General features: G+C 34.7%; 1 protein-coding gene across 1 annotated transcript; it reads right to left on the reverse strand.

The window, feature by feature from the left end:
* Positions 1-9,002: 9,002 nt before the first annotated feature.
* LOC141404573 (single-strand selective monofunctional uracil DNA glycosylase-like) lies at positions 9,003-9,888 on the reverse strand. Its single transcript, XM_073988032.1, has 2 exons — positions 9,641-9,888; positions 9,003-9,582 (listed from the first exon to the last, which is right to left on the reverse strand). Exons 1-2 carry the CDS (start codon positions 9,746-9,748, stop codon positions 9,379-9,381), a joined length of 312 nt encoding a protein of 103 aa, XP_073844133.1. The 5' UTR covers positions 9,749-9,888; the 3' UTR covers positions 9,003-9,378.
* Between the last annotated feature and the right edge of the window lie 8,172 nt (positions 9,889-18,060).

Here is an 18,060-nt window from a genome sequence, read left to right on the forward strand (position 1 = left end):
AAGACCACAAGGTCTGCTTATAGAAGACCACAAGGTCTTCTTATAGAGGACCACAAGGTCTTCTTATAGAAGACCACAAGGTCTTCTTATATAATACCACAAGTTCTTCTTGTAGAAGACCACAAGGTCTTCTTATAGAAAATCACAAGGTCGTCTTATAGAAGACCAAAACGTCTTCTTATAGAAGACCACCACACAAGGTCTTCTTATAGAAGACCACTAGGTCTTCTTATAGAAGACCACTAGGTCTTCTTATAGAAGACCACAAGGTCTTCTCATAGAAGACCACAAGGTCTTCCTATAGAAGACCACAAGGTCTTCTTATAGTAGACCACAAGGTCTTACTATAGAAAACCACAAGGTCTTCCTACAGAAGACTACAAAGTCTTCCAACAGAAGACTATAAGGTCTTCCTATAGAAGACCACAAGGTCTGCTTATAGAAGACCACAAGGTCTGCTTATAGAAGACCACAAGGTCTTCTTATAGAGGACCACAAGGTCTTCTTATAGAAGACCACAAGGTCTTCTTATATAATAACACAAGGTCTTCTTATAGAAGACCACAAGGTCTTCTTGTAGAACACCCCAAGTTCTTCTTGTAGAAGACCACAAGGTCTTCTTATAGAAAATCACAAGGTCGTCTTATAGAAGACCAAAACGTCTTCTTATAGAAGACCACAGGGTCTTCTTACAGAAGACCACAAAGTCTTCTTATAGAAGACCACAAGGTCTTCTTATAGAAGTCCACAGGGTCTTCTTACAGAAGGCCACAAGGTCTTCTTATAGAAGACCACAAGGTCTTCTTATAGAAGACCACAAGGTCTTCTTATAGAAGACCACAAGGTCTTCTTATCAATGACCACAAGGTCTTCTTATAGAGGACCACAAGGTCTTCTTATAGAGGACCACAAGGTCTTCTTATAGAAGACCACAAAGTCTTCATATAGAAGACCACAAAGTCTTCTTATAAAAGACCACAAGGTCTTCTTATAGAAGATCACAAGGTCTTCTTAAAGAAGACCACAAGGTCTTCTTATAGAAGACCACAAGGTTTTCTTATAGAAGACCACAAGGTCTTCTTATAGAAGACCACAAGGTCATCTTATAGAAGACCACAAGGTCTTCTAATAGAAGACCACAAGGTCTTCTTATAGAAGACCACAAGGTCTTCTAATAGAAGACCACAAGGTCTTCTTATAGAAGACCACAAGGTCTTCTTATAGAAGACCACAAGGTCTTCTTATAGAAGACCACAAGGTCTTCTTATAGAAGACCACAAGGTCTTCTTATAGAAGACCACAAAACTTCTTATAGAAGACCACAAGGTCTTCTTATTAAAGACCACAAGTTCTTCTTATCAAAGACCACAAGATCTTCTTATCGAAGAACACAGGATCTTCTTATAGAAGACCACAAAAATTCATATAGAAGACCACAAGGTCTTCTTATAGAAGACCACAAGGTCTTCTTATAGAAGACCACAAGGTCTTCTTATAGAGGACCACAAGGTCTTCTTATAGAAGACCACAAAGTCTTCATATAGAAGACCACAAAGTCTTCTTATAAAAGACCACAAGGTCTTCTTATAGAAGATCACAAGGTCTTCTTAAAGAAGACCACAAGGTCTTCTTATAGAAGACCACAAGGTCTTCTTATAGAAGACCACAAGGTCTTCTTATGGAAGACCACAAGGTCTTCTTATAGAAGACCACAAGGTCTTTTTATAGAAGACCACAAGGTCTTCTTATAGAAGACCACAAGGTCTTCTTATAGAAGACCACAAGGTCTTCTTATAGAAGACCACAAGGTCTTCTTATAGAAGACCACAAGGTCTTCTTATAGAAGACCACAAAACTTCTTATAGAAGACCACAAGGTCTTCTTATTAAAGACCACAAGTTCTTCTTATCAAAGACCACAAGATCTTCTTATCGAAGAACACAGGGTCTTCTTATAGAAGACCACAAAAATTCATATAGAAGACCACAAGGTCTTCTTATAGAAGACCACAAGGTCTTCTTATAGAAGACCACAAGGTCTTCCTATAGTAGACCACAAGGTCTTCTTATAGAAGACCGCAAGGTCTTCTTATAGAAGACCACAAAACTTCTTATAGAAGACCACAAGGTCTTCTTATCAAAGACCACAAGATCTTCTTATCGAAGACCACAGGGTCTTCTTGTCGAAGAACACAGGGTCTTCTTATAGAAGAACACAGGGTCTTCTTATAGAAGACCACAAAACTTCTTATAGAAGACCACAAGATCTTCTTATCGAAGACCACAGGGTCTTCTTATAGAAGACCACAAGATCTTCTTATCGAAGACCACAAGGTCTTCTTATAGAAGACCACAAGGTCTTCTTATAGAAGACCACAAGGTCCTCTTATAGAAGACCACAAGGTCTTCTTATAGAAGACCACAAGGTCTTCTTATAGAAGACCACAAGGTCTTCTTATCAATGACCACAAGGTCTTCTTATCAATGACCACAAGGTCTTCTTATCGAAGACCACAAGGTCTTCTTATAGAAGACCACAAGGTCTTCTTATAGAGGACCACAAGGTCTTCTTATAGAGGACCACAAGGTCTTCTTATAGAAGACCACAAAGTCTTCATATAGAAGACCACAAAGTCTTCTTATAAAAGACCACAAGGTCTTCTTATAGAAGATCACAAGGTCTTCTTAAAGAAGACCACAAGGTCTTCTTATAGAAGACCACAAGGTTTTCTTATAGAAGACCACAAGGTCTTCTTATAGAAGACCACAAGGTCTTCTTATATAAGACCACAAGGTCTTCTTATAGAAGACCACAAGGTCATCTTATAGAAGACCACAAGGTCTTCTAATAGAAGACCACAAGGTCTTCTTATAGAATACCACAAAGTCTTCTAATAGAAGACCACAAGGTCTTCTTATAGAAGACCACAAGGTCTTCTTATAGAAGACCACAAGGTCTTCTTATAGAAGACCACAAAACTTCTTATAGAAGACCACAAGGTCTTCTTATTAAAGACCACAAGTTCTTCTTATCAAAGACCACAAGACCTTCTTATCGAAGAACACAGGGTCTTCTTATAGAAGACCACAAAAATTCATATAGAAGACCACAAGGTCTTCTTATAGAAGACCACAAGGTCTTCTTATAGAAGACCACAAGGTCTTCTTATAGAGGACCACAAGGTCTTCTTATAGAGGACCACAAGGTCTTCTTATAGAAGACCACAAAGTCTTCATATAGAAGACCACAAAGTCTTCTTATAAAAGACCACAAGGTCTTCTTATAGAAGACCACAAGGTCTTCTTATAGAAGACCACAAGGTCTTCTTATAGAAGACCACAAGGTCTTCTTATGGAAGACCACAAGGTCTTCTTATAGAAGACCACAAGGTCTTCTTATAGAAGACCACAAGGTCTTCTTATAGAAGACCACAAAACTTCTTATAGAAGACCACAAGGTCTTCTTATTAAAGACCACAAGTTCTTCTTATCAAAGACCACAAGATCTTCTTATCGAAGAACACAGGGTCTTCTTATAGAAGACCACAAAAATTCATAAAAGACCACAAGGTCTTCTTATAGAAGACCACAAGGTCATCTTATAGAAGACCACAAGGTCTTCCTATAGTAGACCACAAGGTCTTCTTATAGAAGACCGCAAGGTCTTCTTATAGAAGACCGCAAGGTCTTCTTATAGAAGACCACAAAACTTCTTATAGAAGACCACAAGGTCTTCTTATCAAAGACCACAAGATCTTCTTATCGAAGACCACAGGGTCTTCTTGTCGAAGAACACAGGGTCTTCTTATAGAAGAACACAGGGTCTTCTTATAGAAGACCACAAAACTTCTTATAGAAGACCACAAGATCTTCTAATCGAAGACCACAGGGTCTTCTTATAGAAGACCACAAGATCTTCTTATCGAAGACCACAAGGTCTTCTTATCGAAGAACACAGGTTCTTCTTATAGAAGACCACAAAACTTCATATAGAAGACCACAAGGTCTTCTTATAGATGACCACAAGGTCTTCCTATAGTAGACCAGAAGGTCTTCTTATAGAAGAGTACAAAACTTCTTATAGAAGACCACAAGGTCTTCTTATAGAAGACCACAAAGTCTTCATATATAGACCACAAGGTCATCTATAGTAGACCACAAGGTCTTCTTATAGAAGACCACAAGGTCTTCCTATAGTAGACCACAAGGTCTTTTATAGAAGACCACAAGGTCTTCTTATAGAAGACCACAAGGTCTTCTTATAGAAGACCACAAGGTCTTCTTATAGAAGACCACAAGGTCTTCTTATAGAAGACCACAAGGTCTTCTTATAGAAGACCACAAGGTCTTCTTATAGAAGACCACAAGGTCTTCTTATAGAAGACCACAAGGTCTTCTTATAGAAGACCACAAGGTCTTCTTATAGAAGACCACAAGGTCTTCTTATAGAACAATATTGTTGGATGCAAACAAAAATAGTAGAAATTATTAAACTTGCAGATTATTGACAGCTTTTGGAACGTAGCTTACGTTACTAAAATATAATTCAATACGCAATCTTGTTGGGCAATAATTACCGCGCTTTTCCATTAAAATTTGTTTCCACTCAGTGCACAGAAATCCACGGTCTTTTGCATTTAAATAACAACAACAATATCGAGTAATGTAGATTTTATTCAAACGACCATCAGATCCATATGTAAAGAATATTTTTCAAGGGCATTTCTGACGTTATTAATTTCAGCGAAATTTCTTTTCTCCATATTTCAAATTGTGCATCAGTTTTGTTTAGAAGTCTATCATTACGATCTAATCATTATATTCTAATGTCTGGTATAGCTTTCCCATGTTGTTCTGGCTAGTTGCGCACAATAAACAATCGTAAGTGTGCCTGAAATATAAACACAAAATGCCATAGATGTTCATACACACACATACACACACACACACACTCACCAAGCGAGCAAAAACGTAAACAAACTATTCAATGGCAATGACACTTGTAGATTCAAATCACACAATTTACATGACAACACCAAAAATGCATTGTCATGCTCACGAGAGTATTAAGCACGAATTATTTCTAAAACACCTACCACGCGAATCTTATAAGAAAAATGCATTCCATACAACAGCAACAGTCAAAACCTCACATTATGAAAAAAATGAAAACAATAGAAAATATTAAAACCAGTGATTCATTCATCGGCAATGCTTTTGATTACAGAAAGAGCGTTGCCGGTTTTGGCGGGAAAACTAAAAGCTCGCTCTCTTTTTTTACGGCCGTAGATTAAGTAGATTAAATATATGGAGAGAGCGTCTGAACGTTTATTAGATTATTATACGATTATACTGTGCTACAAAAGTTGACAAAATTTTTTTGCAGGGGTTCTGATGCATATATTCAGTTTTGTGGGAGTCCATGGAGGACGCAAATGGATTTTCAACTTAAAGCTAACATAACTTCTTTTTTCTACAACCAATAAAATGGAAAACCCAAAAAGTTAAAACACAACAAGTAAAAAAAGTATCAGTCGGCTTTGCTGACATAGATATACCCTCAGCATGGGCAAATTGAAACACTTTTTTCACAAAAAAATTTATGTAGTTAGGGGGTTTCAAAATTTTGGTCGTATCAACCGACAAAAATGTTGATTAGGATTAAAGTTCAAAATTTTTGCGGAAAAGGTACTTAAAGGAATGGACCATATTCGAACCTGATCTATATCAGTTGATATTATGAGAATGTGTAAAGTATGGACCAAATCGGTCACTCCCATCAAGAGTTATCGTGCGCACAAGTTTTGCGACAATTTTTGAACATTTGTGGGGGAGGTACCTGAAGGAGTGGACCTATATGGACCATCTTCGAACTTAAATCGAATCTGGACAAAATAATTCGATACCCAAAATTTGAACCGAATCGATTGATCCATTCGAGAGTTATCGTGCGCACCAGCCAGCCAGACAGACAGACAGACAGACAGACAGACGGACGGATATTGCTAGATCTACTCAAAATTGTCTGAAACGGATATCGTACAAACATACTTGGGGTCTAAAACCATTATTTCGATGAGGCACATTTTTGGTCGTATCAAAGTGTAAATACCCTCTTTAGCCTAAAGGCTGAGGGTATATTCAACCGAATTCATTGGTTTTCCCCATTTTGTAAAGCCAACAAACTGTTCTTCTTGATAAAGGTAAATTATTACGCAGTTTGGTGTCTTCTGCGCAGTCTAGAGCACGAGGAAAAGCATTTTCCTGTTTTTAATGCGTTTTTGTCACACATAAATCACTATAACTTAACTATTTATTACCCGATTTTTAGCTTGTTCAAAAGACATGATTTTCACGTTTTAAATAAAAAATAAGCTATAAAAGTCCGTTGTGGAAAAAGAATTTATGTCCGTTTTAAGTTGAAAATCCAAGAAAACCTATTTTTCACTACACTTTCCGTTTTAAAATCTAAAAACGAAGTGACCAAAAAACCAAAAATATTTTCGTATTCCATGGACTCCCACAATACCGAATTTATGCATCAGAACCTCTGCAAACTTTCACTGCAGCACAGTGTTATTATTCTTTAAAAAATCCACGTTTATTGGTCAGTGGATTGTTGAAAAATATTCTTTAAAAAATCCACGTTTATTGGTCAGTGGATTGTTGAAAAATATTCTTTAAAAAATCCACGTTTATTGGTCAGTGGATTGTTGAAAAATATTCTTTAAAAAATCCACGTTTATTGGTCAGTGGATTGTTGAAAAATATTCTTTAAAAAATCCACGTTTATTGGTCAGTGGATTGTTGAAAAATATTCTTTAAAAAATCCACGTTTATTGGTCAGTGGATTGTTGAAAAATATTCTTTAAAAAATCCACGTTTATTGGTCAGTGGATTGTTGAAAAATATTCTTTAAAAAATCCACGTTTATTGGTCAGTGGATTGTTGAAAAATATTCTTTAAAAAATCCACGTTTATTGGTCAGTGGATTGTTGAAAAATATTCTTTAAAAAATCCACGTTTATTGGTCAGTGGATTGATGAAAAATATTCTTTAAAAAATCCACGTTTATTGGTCAGTGGTTTGTTGAAAAATATTCTTTAAAAAATCCACGTTTATTGGTCAGTGGATTGTTGAAAAATATTCTTTAAAAAATCCACGTTTATTGGTCAGTGGATTGTTGAAAAATATTCTTTAAAAAATCCACGTTTATTGGTCAGTGGATTGTTGAAAAATATTCTTTAAAAAAATCCACGTTTATTGGTCAGTGGATTGTTGAAAAATATTCTTTAAAAAATCCACGTTTATTGGTCAGTGGATGGTTGAAAAATATTCTTAAAAAATCCACGTTTATTGGTCAGTGGATTGTTGAAAAATATTCTTTAAAAAATCCACGTTTATTGGTCAGTGGATTGTTGAAAAATATTCTTTAAAAAATCCACGTTTATTGGTCAGTGGATTGTTGAAAAATATTCTTTAAAAAATCCACGTTTATTGGTCAGTGGATTGTTGAAAAATATTCTTTAAAAAATCCACGTTTATTGGTCAGTGGATTGTTGAAAAATATTCTTTAAAAAATACACGTTTATTGGTTTGTCAATCCTTGGAAAATATTATTTAAAAAATCCACGTTTATTGGTCAGTGGATTGTTGAAAAGTATTCTTTAAAAATACACGTTTATTGGTTTGTCAATCCTTGGAAAATATTATTTAAAAAATCCACGTTTATTAGTCTGTCAATTCTGAAAAATATTCTTTAAAAAATCCACGTTTATTGGGCTGTCAATTCTTGAAAAATATTCTTTAAAAAATCCACGTTTATTGGCCTGTAAATCCTTGAAAATATTTTTTAAAAAATCCACGTTTATTGGCCTGTCAATCCTAGAAAAGTATTCTTTAAAAAATCCACGTTTATTGGCCTGCCAATCCTTGAAAAATATTCTTTAAAAATCCACGTTTATTGATAAATATTCTTTAAAAATCCACTTTTGTTGGTCAGCGGGTCCTCTACCAGTGGGTAGCTGAAAAATATTCTTTAAAAATCCACGTTTATGAAGCCTTGACAATTATTTCTTAAAAAATCCACGTTTATGAAGCCTTGACAATTATTTCTTAAAAAATCCACGTTTATGAAGCCTTGACAATTATTTCTTAAAAAATCCACGTTTATGAAGCCTTGACAATTATTTCTTAAAAAATCCACGTTTATGAAGCCTTGACAATTATTTCTTAAAAAATCCACGTTTATGAAGCCTTGACAATTATTTCTTAAAAAATCCACGTTTATGAAGCCTTGACAATTATTTCTTAAAAAATCCACGTTTATGAAGCCTTGACAATTATTTCTTAAAAAATCCACGTTTATGAAGCCTTGAAAAACATTCTTTAAAAAATCCACGTTTATTGGTCTGTTAAGCCTTGAAAAACATTCTTTAAAAAATCCACGCTTATTGGCCTGTGAAGCTTTGAAGGACATGATTTATAAAAATCCCCGTTTATTGGACCGTGAATCCTTGATGGAAATTTTTTAAAAATCTAATTTTATTGGATTGCGAAGCCTTGAAGAACATTCCTTCAAAATCCACGATTACTGGTCGGTGAAGCCCTGAAGTACATTATATAAAAGTTCACGTTTATAGGCTCTAGAAGCCTTGAAGGACATTATTTAAAAAATCAATTTACATTTTATAACAATTTACATTTAATTATATTTTTCAAAAATTTTGATTAGACAATACGATAAAAATACAAAAAACATTGGGAATGCGTTAAGATTTTGACACTTGGTACACTTGCTTTGTATAGAAAATTCAAATCAATATTAAATGATTTTGAAAGTGATTTCAAAAAATTTCAAATTTTCAATTACTTAGTCCCAATTTACATTAGGCGAGTTTACTTGCGGCAATTGTCAGTTTGTGGGTGAGAGAGGGTGTTGAGAGGCAAAGGGTTACCATATACCTCACCTGTCTCTCCATCAAACTGACAATTGCCGCAAGTAAACTCGCCTAATGTAAATTGGGACTTAGCTTCGAATGATATCGTAAATATTGCTGTTCATTAGAATCGTCTTACATATTTTTATCCAGCCGGATTCATAAACAAAATTTTTAGGGCTTGGGTGTGGAATCCTCTCTAATAAGCAGTTTCCATTTTTATAGTAATCCAATCTTTGAACCATATTGAATGCATACAAACCCACAGGTATAATGATCTCTGGTCGTAACAATTCAACCTGTTCTTGTAATGCGTTTAAACACGCTTCTTCCATTGCCATTGTTTCCGTGGGCATTCTTTCGGCCGAAGATTCGAACGATACATTGTGTCCGTTGCTGTCAATAAATACCAAAGGGCAAAAGTTGTGTACGAAGCAATTTTAAAAGAAACGATCCAAGAAATCTTCTTCATCATTGAAAATCGCTTTAATTAAATTCCAAAAACGTTTACTGCTTACTTCTTCTTCCTCTTCCAGCGAATCCAAACCTGTTATTGTTATGTTAGGATGCAGCTCTGGAGGATTTGTTACGGCACCTTGCAACTGCATTCGATCACGTACCGTAGGAATATCTCCAAAGGGAATCTAAAATTTATTTCAAAGTGGAAGCAAAAATGTATTGATTTTTTTCTTCTGAACTTACACCCGTTTGTAGTGATCCATAACGTGAGGGGTTCATTCCAACAAACCATATCCTTTTCGGTCCATTTAAATACTTTTCCAAAAAAGTTGCGGTAAATGTCTCCAGCATACTCCAGCGGATGATAGATATAAAAATTAGATTGAAGTACTGGTGTTCGTTGTCTTAACGCTTCGTTCAACTCGTTGGAGCAATTATAAAATTGCTCCCATAATGGTTGACGTTGACTGCCATTCTCAGACTGAGCTATTTCACTTTGTGTTGTTGTTTGCTTTATATGCCAAATATTCTGCAATTTAGCATGATTCATAACCGAAATGAGATTTCATAGCTGTCATATACACTGATCAGTAGAGGAAGCTTCATGAAATCTTATCCGCTTAAAATTCTAATATTGTAGAAGTAAAGCGGAAGTAAGCGGAAAACGAAAATGTGAGTAAATGAATTAACTTCATTCCCTTCGGTTTTTTCAAAAATGATTGTAAGTGGGATTTCCAATACGCTATTTTATTCGTAGTGGTGTAGCTACCAAAAACAGAGTCTGAGTCAAATTTAGTACCTGATTTTTTGCTATTTTTTTCATTTGGGCTGTGCTTGCAGCAATAACTTCGAATATAACTTTTAATCGAATGTTTTATAGCTTTGTTGTGATCTCCGTGTCAGTGGATTCTTTGTTTGGTTTAGCGTAACGCTTCTGTAACCAGTTTTCTGTCAGTGGAGAGTGTGGGGCCCCTTAAGAAAGCGATCAAATATTGTTTTACATTCCATTATTTTTCCGAAATTTCAGCCCTTTTATTATTTGCACACAATATTATTAGCCAACGTCAAAAATCCGCTGAACAATAAACGTGGTTTTTTAAAGAATATTTTTCAACGACCCAATGATGAATAAACGTGGATTTTTTAAAGAATATTTTTCAACGACCCAATGACCAATAAACGTGGATTATTTAAAGAATATTTTTCAAGGCTTCACAGGCCAATAAACGTGGATTATTTAAAGAATATTTTTAAACGAACAACCAATAAACGTGGATTTTTTAAAGAATATTTTTCAACGACCAACTAACCAATAAACGTGGATTTTTTAAAAGAATATTTATCGAAGACCCACTGACCTACAAAACGTGGATTTTTATACCCTCCACCATAGTATGGAGGGTATATTAAGTTTGTCATTCCGTTTGTAACACATCGAAGTAATTATTTGCGACCCTATAAAGTATATATATTTTTGATCAGGATAAAATTCTAATACAATCTAGCCATGTCCGTCTGTCCGTCCGTCTGTCCGTCTGTCCGTCTGTTGTAATCACTCTAGCGTCCGCAATAATTGAGATAGAGTGCTGAAATTTTGCACCGAGGGTCTTTTTTCCATAGGGAGGTCAAGTTCGAAGATGGGCTATATCGATCCACTCTTTGGTATAGCCCCCATATAACGGTACCTCCGGATTTGAGGTATTTTGACGTTCTTCGCCACATTTGCAGGCCGAATTAGCTATAACTAGTGATCAACAAACTTATATACCAAAGGATATGGGCATAGTCCATGTTTTGGTATAGTCCCCCATATAACGGTACCTCCCGATTTTCGGTATTTTGAGAATTTTAGCCACAATTTTTAACCAAACTATCTGCAATTGGACATTTGATGTTCTCAGTGGTCATGAAATAGCTCCACGAAACATCGTCAACATAAGTCCATGTTTTGGTATAGCCCCCATATATCGGTACCTCCCGATTTTCGGTATTTTGAGAATTTTAGCTACAAATTTTAACCGAACTATCTGCAATTTGCCATTTGAGGTTCTCAGTGGTCATGAAACATCTCCACCAAACATCGTCAAGATAGGTCCATATTTTGGTATAGCCCCCATATAACGGTACCTCCCGATTTTCGGTATTTTGAGAATTTTAGCTACAGTTTTTTACCGAGATAGCTGTAATTTGACATTTTAAGTTCTCAGTGGTCATAAAACATCTCCAACGAAACATCGTCAACATAGGTCCATGTTTTGGTATAGCCCCCATATAACGATGTCTCCCGATTTTCGGTATTTTGAGAATTTACCTACAATTTTGTCTATTCAAAAATAATCATCAGTATTGGTCCATGCTTTGTTATATCTCCCCATATAAATGTATCTCCCGATTTTCGGGAATTTTCAGTGGTCACGAAATTTCTTCACTAAAATTCGTCAATATTGATCCATTTTGAAGGGTCTACATTGTTTTGATGAAACTACCCTCAATTTGGCTCTTGAAGTTCCCTGCAGCTATAAAACTTTTCCGCCAAAAAAATTTAAAGATAGGTTGACTCTTTGATATAGCCCGTTAGTGGTACCATTCACCTAGCTGAACACATTTTTTAGATTAGATTAGATAACACTGTGCAACAAAATGGAGGTGAAAGTCTGGGACACGGAAAATTCCTCTTGGGGGAGAAAGGCCTTGGTGAGTATATTATGAACCCCGAAGGACAGATCCGCCGTGAGTCGAACTTCCGCGTTATGGTGGGAAGAAGATTTTTATTAGAGACCCTGTGGGCCATCAGGAATTTGCGTTATATCTTTGTTCACTGTTGCTTAAGTGCTCTACAAAAACAACAAAGATATAATGCTAATTCATAATGACTTACAGGGTCTCGTGCAAAAACTTCATCACGCCATAACGCGGAATTTCGACTCACGGCGCATCTGTCCTTCGGGGTTTTTAATATACACACACCAAGGGCTTTCATCTCCAAAAGGAAACATCTCTGCCCCAACATTTGTGCTCACAGTGTAATTTAAGCAATAGTGGGAGGCAGTAGGTGTCTATCCATTGTCGAAAAGTTATTCCACCTAAAATTGTGAAAGGACCCAATTATTCCATTTAATTAAGACTATTTTATGGTGGAGGGTATAAAAACTTCGGCCCGGCCGAACTTAACGGCTTTTTACTTGTTTAAAGAATATTTTTGAAAGAACCAATAACAAATAAACGTGGATTTTTAAAGAATATTTTTGAAAGAACCAATAACAAATAAACGTGGATTTTTTAAGAGTATTTTTCAATGACCCACTGGCCATCAAATGTGAATTTTGTTAAAGAATATTTTTTAAAGACCCACTGACCACCATCAATTATATATTTTTTAAAGAATAGTTTTCAAGGCTTCACAGAGCAATTAGTCAGAAAGAAATGGTGTTAATATAAATTAAGACTACACGCAAACAATGTCTATGTCTACTCCAATTGGTTGTAAGAATATGAAACATTAACCTAGCCATACTGGACCAGAGTTCCTTCCTATCCCTCAAAATCAGTTCAAGCGCTACATTCACATCCTTAGTGTTAGACGTTTCATCTGGTCCATTATCATTAACCATTAACCATAGTTCAACGAAGGCGTCGATTGGTAACGGTATGAAAAGTTCAATATTGGCTCAGTAATAAGCAACATGGTTTCTGGGTAAAATATAAATAATGGACGAACTCACAATTAGAAAGGTTATTCCCCGCACATAGAATACCATGGAATTTCCACAATCAATTTGTTTGTGGAAAATACTAACATATTCAGACTCCTACTGCTTTAATGGCAAACAAAGTCTACAAAATCAAAAAAAAAAAACAAATTATTATAACTTATGTGGGTAAAACCCTCATCCTGTAAAAGCTAATCATCAAAATGACACGTCGTATGTTAATATGTGTATGTGTATTAAAACCAAACTTATTTGATTGGTGCGCTGCAACCATTGTAACTGTTTCTTTACGGCGGGTGTAATAACATCGTAACATCGGGTGTAGCAGAACATGACAGCAAGCATGCCGCTAGTTTAAACAAATTTGTCTAGTAGAAAGCTTTTTGAAGAGAACAACATATCTGTTTTACACTCTCTTGTGATTGAATGTCAAAAACTAATAGAAAATGTTAAACTTGTAAATTCTTAGCTGCTTCTGGAACGCACAACTAATATTACAAACTCATAATTCAATATACTATGTTGCTGTTTGAAAACACATTGCATTTCGATTATAATTTAAAATATCCAAAAAATGTCGATCATCAAGCTCAACTCTTAACGAGAAAACTAATAAAAAATCATTAAAAAATGATCTTCGCTCTTTAATCCAAGTTTATTGGTCAAAGGGTCGTTGAAAAAAATTCTTAAAAAAATCCACGTTTATTGATCAGAGGGTCGTTGAAAAATGTTTTTTTTTTTTAATTCACGTTTTTTGGTCAGAGGGTCACTGCAAATTTTTTTTCTTTAAAAAAAAACTTTTCAAATTATTTTTAAAACTTCTTCTACGAAGTACTCTAGGCCATATATCGGAAATAAGAGTTCCAACTAATTCTTGGATGTTCCTATTCTCATTATTTTTAAAGTTTTCTCAACGTTTTTAGCCACAATGTGCCGATGGCTTCAAGAAGTTTACACCAGTATGTATTGTGTTTACCAATATTCGGTTGTTTAACTTTTTTATTACACGGCAAACATAAAAAGGTTGATATTAATCCACTTTCCGAATGAATATTTTAAAAATTAATTTTTTTATGAGGAAAAAAAAATTGATTTGAGGGTATTATGATATTTTCCCCAGACCATGGGAAAAGTGTTAGAAAGTGGCAACCCTGTTAGGATAACAAATACAATTTTTTCTAGAATGACCATGCCCCAAAAGACAAATTTAAGTCAAAAGTACAGTCAATTAACACAGATGACACTACAATTTTTAATAATATTCCATTGTTGCTTTTGTTTTGCGTTACTCATTCTAGAGGATCAGTCAATATTGTTGTTGTTGTTATCCCATCCAAGTGCAAAATACAGAAACAAGTTCTTGAAAGCTCTCTGTACACAACAAAGCACAAACGGGCACAAAATATTACATTTAAAAAAAATTAACGGATCCAAAAATTGAATTTATGTAAAATCCTGGATTTGTTGCTTTTGATATGCACAACACTGTATATTCTTTAAAACATCCACGTTTATTTTTGTCAGTGGGTCCCCGAAAAATATCCTTTAAAAATCCACGTTTAATTGTCAATGGATCTTTTAAAAAATCACGTCAGCAGGTCCTCGAAAAGAATCCTTTAAAAATCCACGTTTATTGGTCAGCAGGTCCTTGACAAATATCCTTAAAATCCACGTTTATTGGTCAGCAAGTCCTTGACAAACATCCTTAAAATCCACGTTTATTGGTCAGCAGGTCCTTGACAAATATCCTTTAAAAATCCACGTTTATTGGTCAGAAGGTCCTTGACAAATATCCCTTAAAAATCCACGTTTATTGGTCAGCAGGTCCTTGACAAATATCCTTTAAAAAATCCACGTTTATTGGCCAGCAGGTCCTCGAAAAGTATCCTTTAAAAAAATCTACGTTTATTGGTCAGCAGGTCCTTGACAAATATCGTTTAAAAAATCCAAGTTTATTGGTCAGCAGGTCTTCGAAAAGTATCCTTTCAAAAATCCGCGTTTATTGGTCAGCAGGTCCTTGACAAATATCCTTTAAAAAATCCACGTTTATTGGTCAGCAGGTCCTCGAAAAATATCCTTTAAAAAATCCACGTTTATTGGTCAGAGGGTCGTTGCAAAATTTTCTGTGAAAATCCATGTATAAAAATCCACGTTTATTGGTCAGAGGATCGTTGCAAAATTTTCTTTAAAAAATCCACATTTATTGGTCAGAGGGTCATTGCGAAATTTCCTTTAAAAATCCACGTTTATTGGTTAGAGGATCGATGAAAAATTATCTTTAAAAAATCTACGTTTATTGGTCATGGGGTCGTTGAAAAAAATTTATTTAAAAATCCAATTTTATTGGTCAGAGGATCGTTGCAAAATTTTCTTTAAAAAATCCACTTTTATTGGTCATAGTGTCGATGAAAACATTTCTTAAAAAAATTCACATTTATTAGTCAGAAAGTCGTTAACAAAATATCCTTTAAAAATCCACGGTTATTGGTCAGTGGCTCTTCGAAAAATATCCTTTAAAAAATCCACGTTTATTAGTCAGTGGATTGAAGAAAAATATTCTTTAAAAAATCCAAGTGTTATTGGTCAGGGGGTCTTCGAAAAAAATTCTTTAGAACGTGTTGTGGTCAGCGGGTCTTTGAAAAATATCCTTAGAAAATCCAAGTGTATTGTGTCAGTGGGTCTTTGAAAAATCTTATTTAAGAAAATCCACATTTATCCGACTTTATAAAGGTATGTATTTCGATTCTAATGAGCAACAAAGTATATTCCGATATTATCAAAGGCTCAGGAAATATAAATCCTGGAAGCATTTGTGAACAAGAACTTTCATTGTTGAAATCAATTTCAATATCTTTTGATATTTTTATTGAAATTGCCATGCCAAGCCAGTGGCAAGTGTCAAAATCGTATCCAATACCCAATGTTTCCTTTGGCGTTTCTGTATTTTATTGTTATATAATCTAACCAAATTATTGTATAATTTAATAAAATGTAAATTGAGATATTGAAGAATATTATAATATATTTATGAACCGAAATAAATATTTAGTTTAGTTAGTTGGCCCCATATAGGGCATTTTTTCCAAAAGCCAACTTTGGAATAGATCCAACATCGTTGGTAATTTATTTGTTCTCATCAATTTTTTTTCTCTCAGTTCCATGCTTTTTGTCATTTGCATTCATCGTCTGAGGTCATTTATTATTGACCTTAAACGAATTTATGTGCATTAAATATAAAATAAAGTTATCCAGTAACATTGTATATTGAATTATCAGTTAGTAACATTAGTTGGGTTGCAGAACCTGCTCGCAATTTAAGATACCCCAAATAGAGGTGTTTTTCTCTTCGAAGGCTTTCTCCCAACCAAATGTGGCTGAACAAAATAGCGCAATGCCTATTGCCATGTGCCACATTTGTAACAACGCAAACCTCTTATGGTGCAATTGCTGTAATCATTCAGACGTCGATGACATCTGCCGTCAAGCCGCAGTTGCAATGGGTGGATGCAGCGCTGCACTTTTCCATTGTTTACATCGGCTGCAACTTAAATGAAATGTATTTGGTATCAACATACATGTGCGGGGTTTTCGACGAGTTTTGATCATTAGCTTTTACAGGATGTGGGTTTTGCCCAGTTTCTGGCAAATTTATAATAATATTTTTTGATTGCATTTTACAAAAATTGTTAGCCATTAGGGCAGTAGGCATCTGACTTTCTTGACAAGCATATTGATTGTGGAAATTTCATGATATTCTATGTGCGGGGAATAACTTTTATAATTGTGTGTTCTTCTAGTATTTATATTTAACCCGGAAAAAACATGTTTAATAATACCCTCCTCTTCCATAAAACAGAGCCCACATCAAATTATTCATACCGTTCCCATAGCGCGGAATTTTATTGAACGATGGGTAAATGATAATCGACGGGATAAAACGCCGAATGCTAACGTTGTAAATGTAGATGTTGAACTGATTTTGAGGGCTAGGGCTGAACTCAAGTACTTGTTTTGTTTATTATACCCACAGAAAATGTCGCCTATATAACTCAGAGGGTTACTTTGACACCACTGCGAAATGTAATGTTGTTTGATTTATGCGTTAATTGCAGAGCAGTCTATATTTTCCTCTGCATAAAATTTAAAAAAAATAATCCCTTATCCATAAGACTGACGAGGGTATAATCACTTTGATACGATCAAAAATGTGACTAATCGAAATATTGGCTTTTGACCCCAAATAGACTTTAACGAAAACCATTTCAGACAAATTGTTATCGACTTTCCTTTGTCCGGTAGTTTTCACGGTTTCACTTTTAATAACAGAATAACTTTATCCTGGGGTTTTTATCCAAAATTGAGACTTTTGACAAACATTGTTGTCTTGCCATCATTTACCTACATGCCTATTTTATGCATTTCGAAGGTCTTAGCAACTTAAGCTTGAAGCCTTGAAAAATTGTCTTTAAAAACATTAATTACAATTACACGTATTGGCCTGCGAATCCTTAAAAAAATATTTATTATTCACGTTTATTGGCCTTTGAAGCGTTGAATGTTTCTTATTAAAAAATACACGTTAATTGGCCTGTGGAGGTTTGAAAACTTTTATTAAAAAATCTAAATTTAATTGGCCTGTGGAGATTGGAAATTTTTTATTACAAAAATCCACGCTTATTGGCCTGTGGAGAATATGAAAGTTTGTATTACAAAAAAAACACGTTAATTGGCTTGTGGATATTTCAATATTTTTATTAAAAAATACATATTAATTGGTCTGTGGAGATTAGAAAAATTTTATTAAAAAATCAACATTAATTGGCCTGTGTACATTTGAAAATATTTATTAAAAAATCTACATTTATTGGCTTGTGGAGATTTGAAATTTTTTATTAAAAAATACACGTTATTTGGCCTGAGGAGATTTGAAAAATTGTATTAAAAAATCCACTT

This window comes from Musca autumnalis, unplaced genomic scaffold (genome assembly GCF_047663935.1).
Source record: "Musca autumnalis isolate F117 unplaced genomic scaffold, ASM4766393v1 scaffold_45, whole genome shotgun sequence".
Taxonomy (NCBI): Eukaryota; Metazoa; Arthropoda; class Insecta; order Diptera; family Muscidae; genus Musca; species Musca autumnalis.

Bases quoted from the DNA above. Each gene is read 5' to 3' on its own strand.
- LOC141404573 (XM_073988032.1), bottom strand. From the start codon at position 9,748: ATGCTGGAGACATTTACCGCAACTTTTTTGGAAAAGTATTTAAATGGA. The intron at 9,583-9,640 runs GTAAGTTCAGAA...AATAAATTTTAG, and splicing joins ATGGATCACTACAAACGGGT to ATTCCCTTTGGAGATATTCC.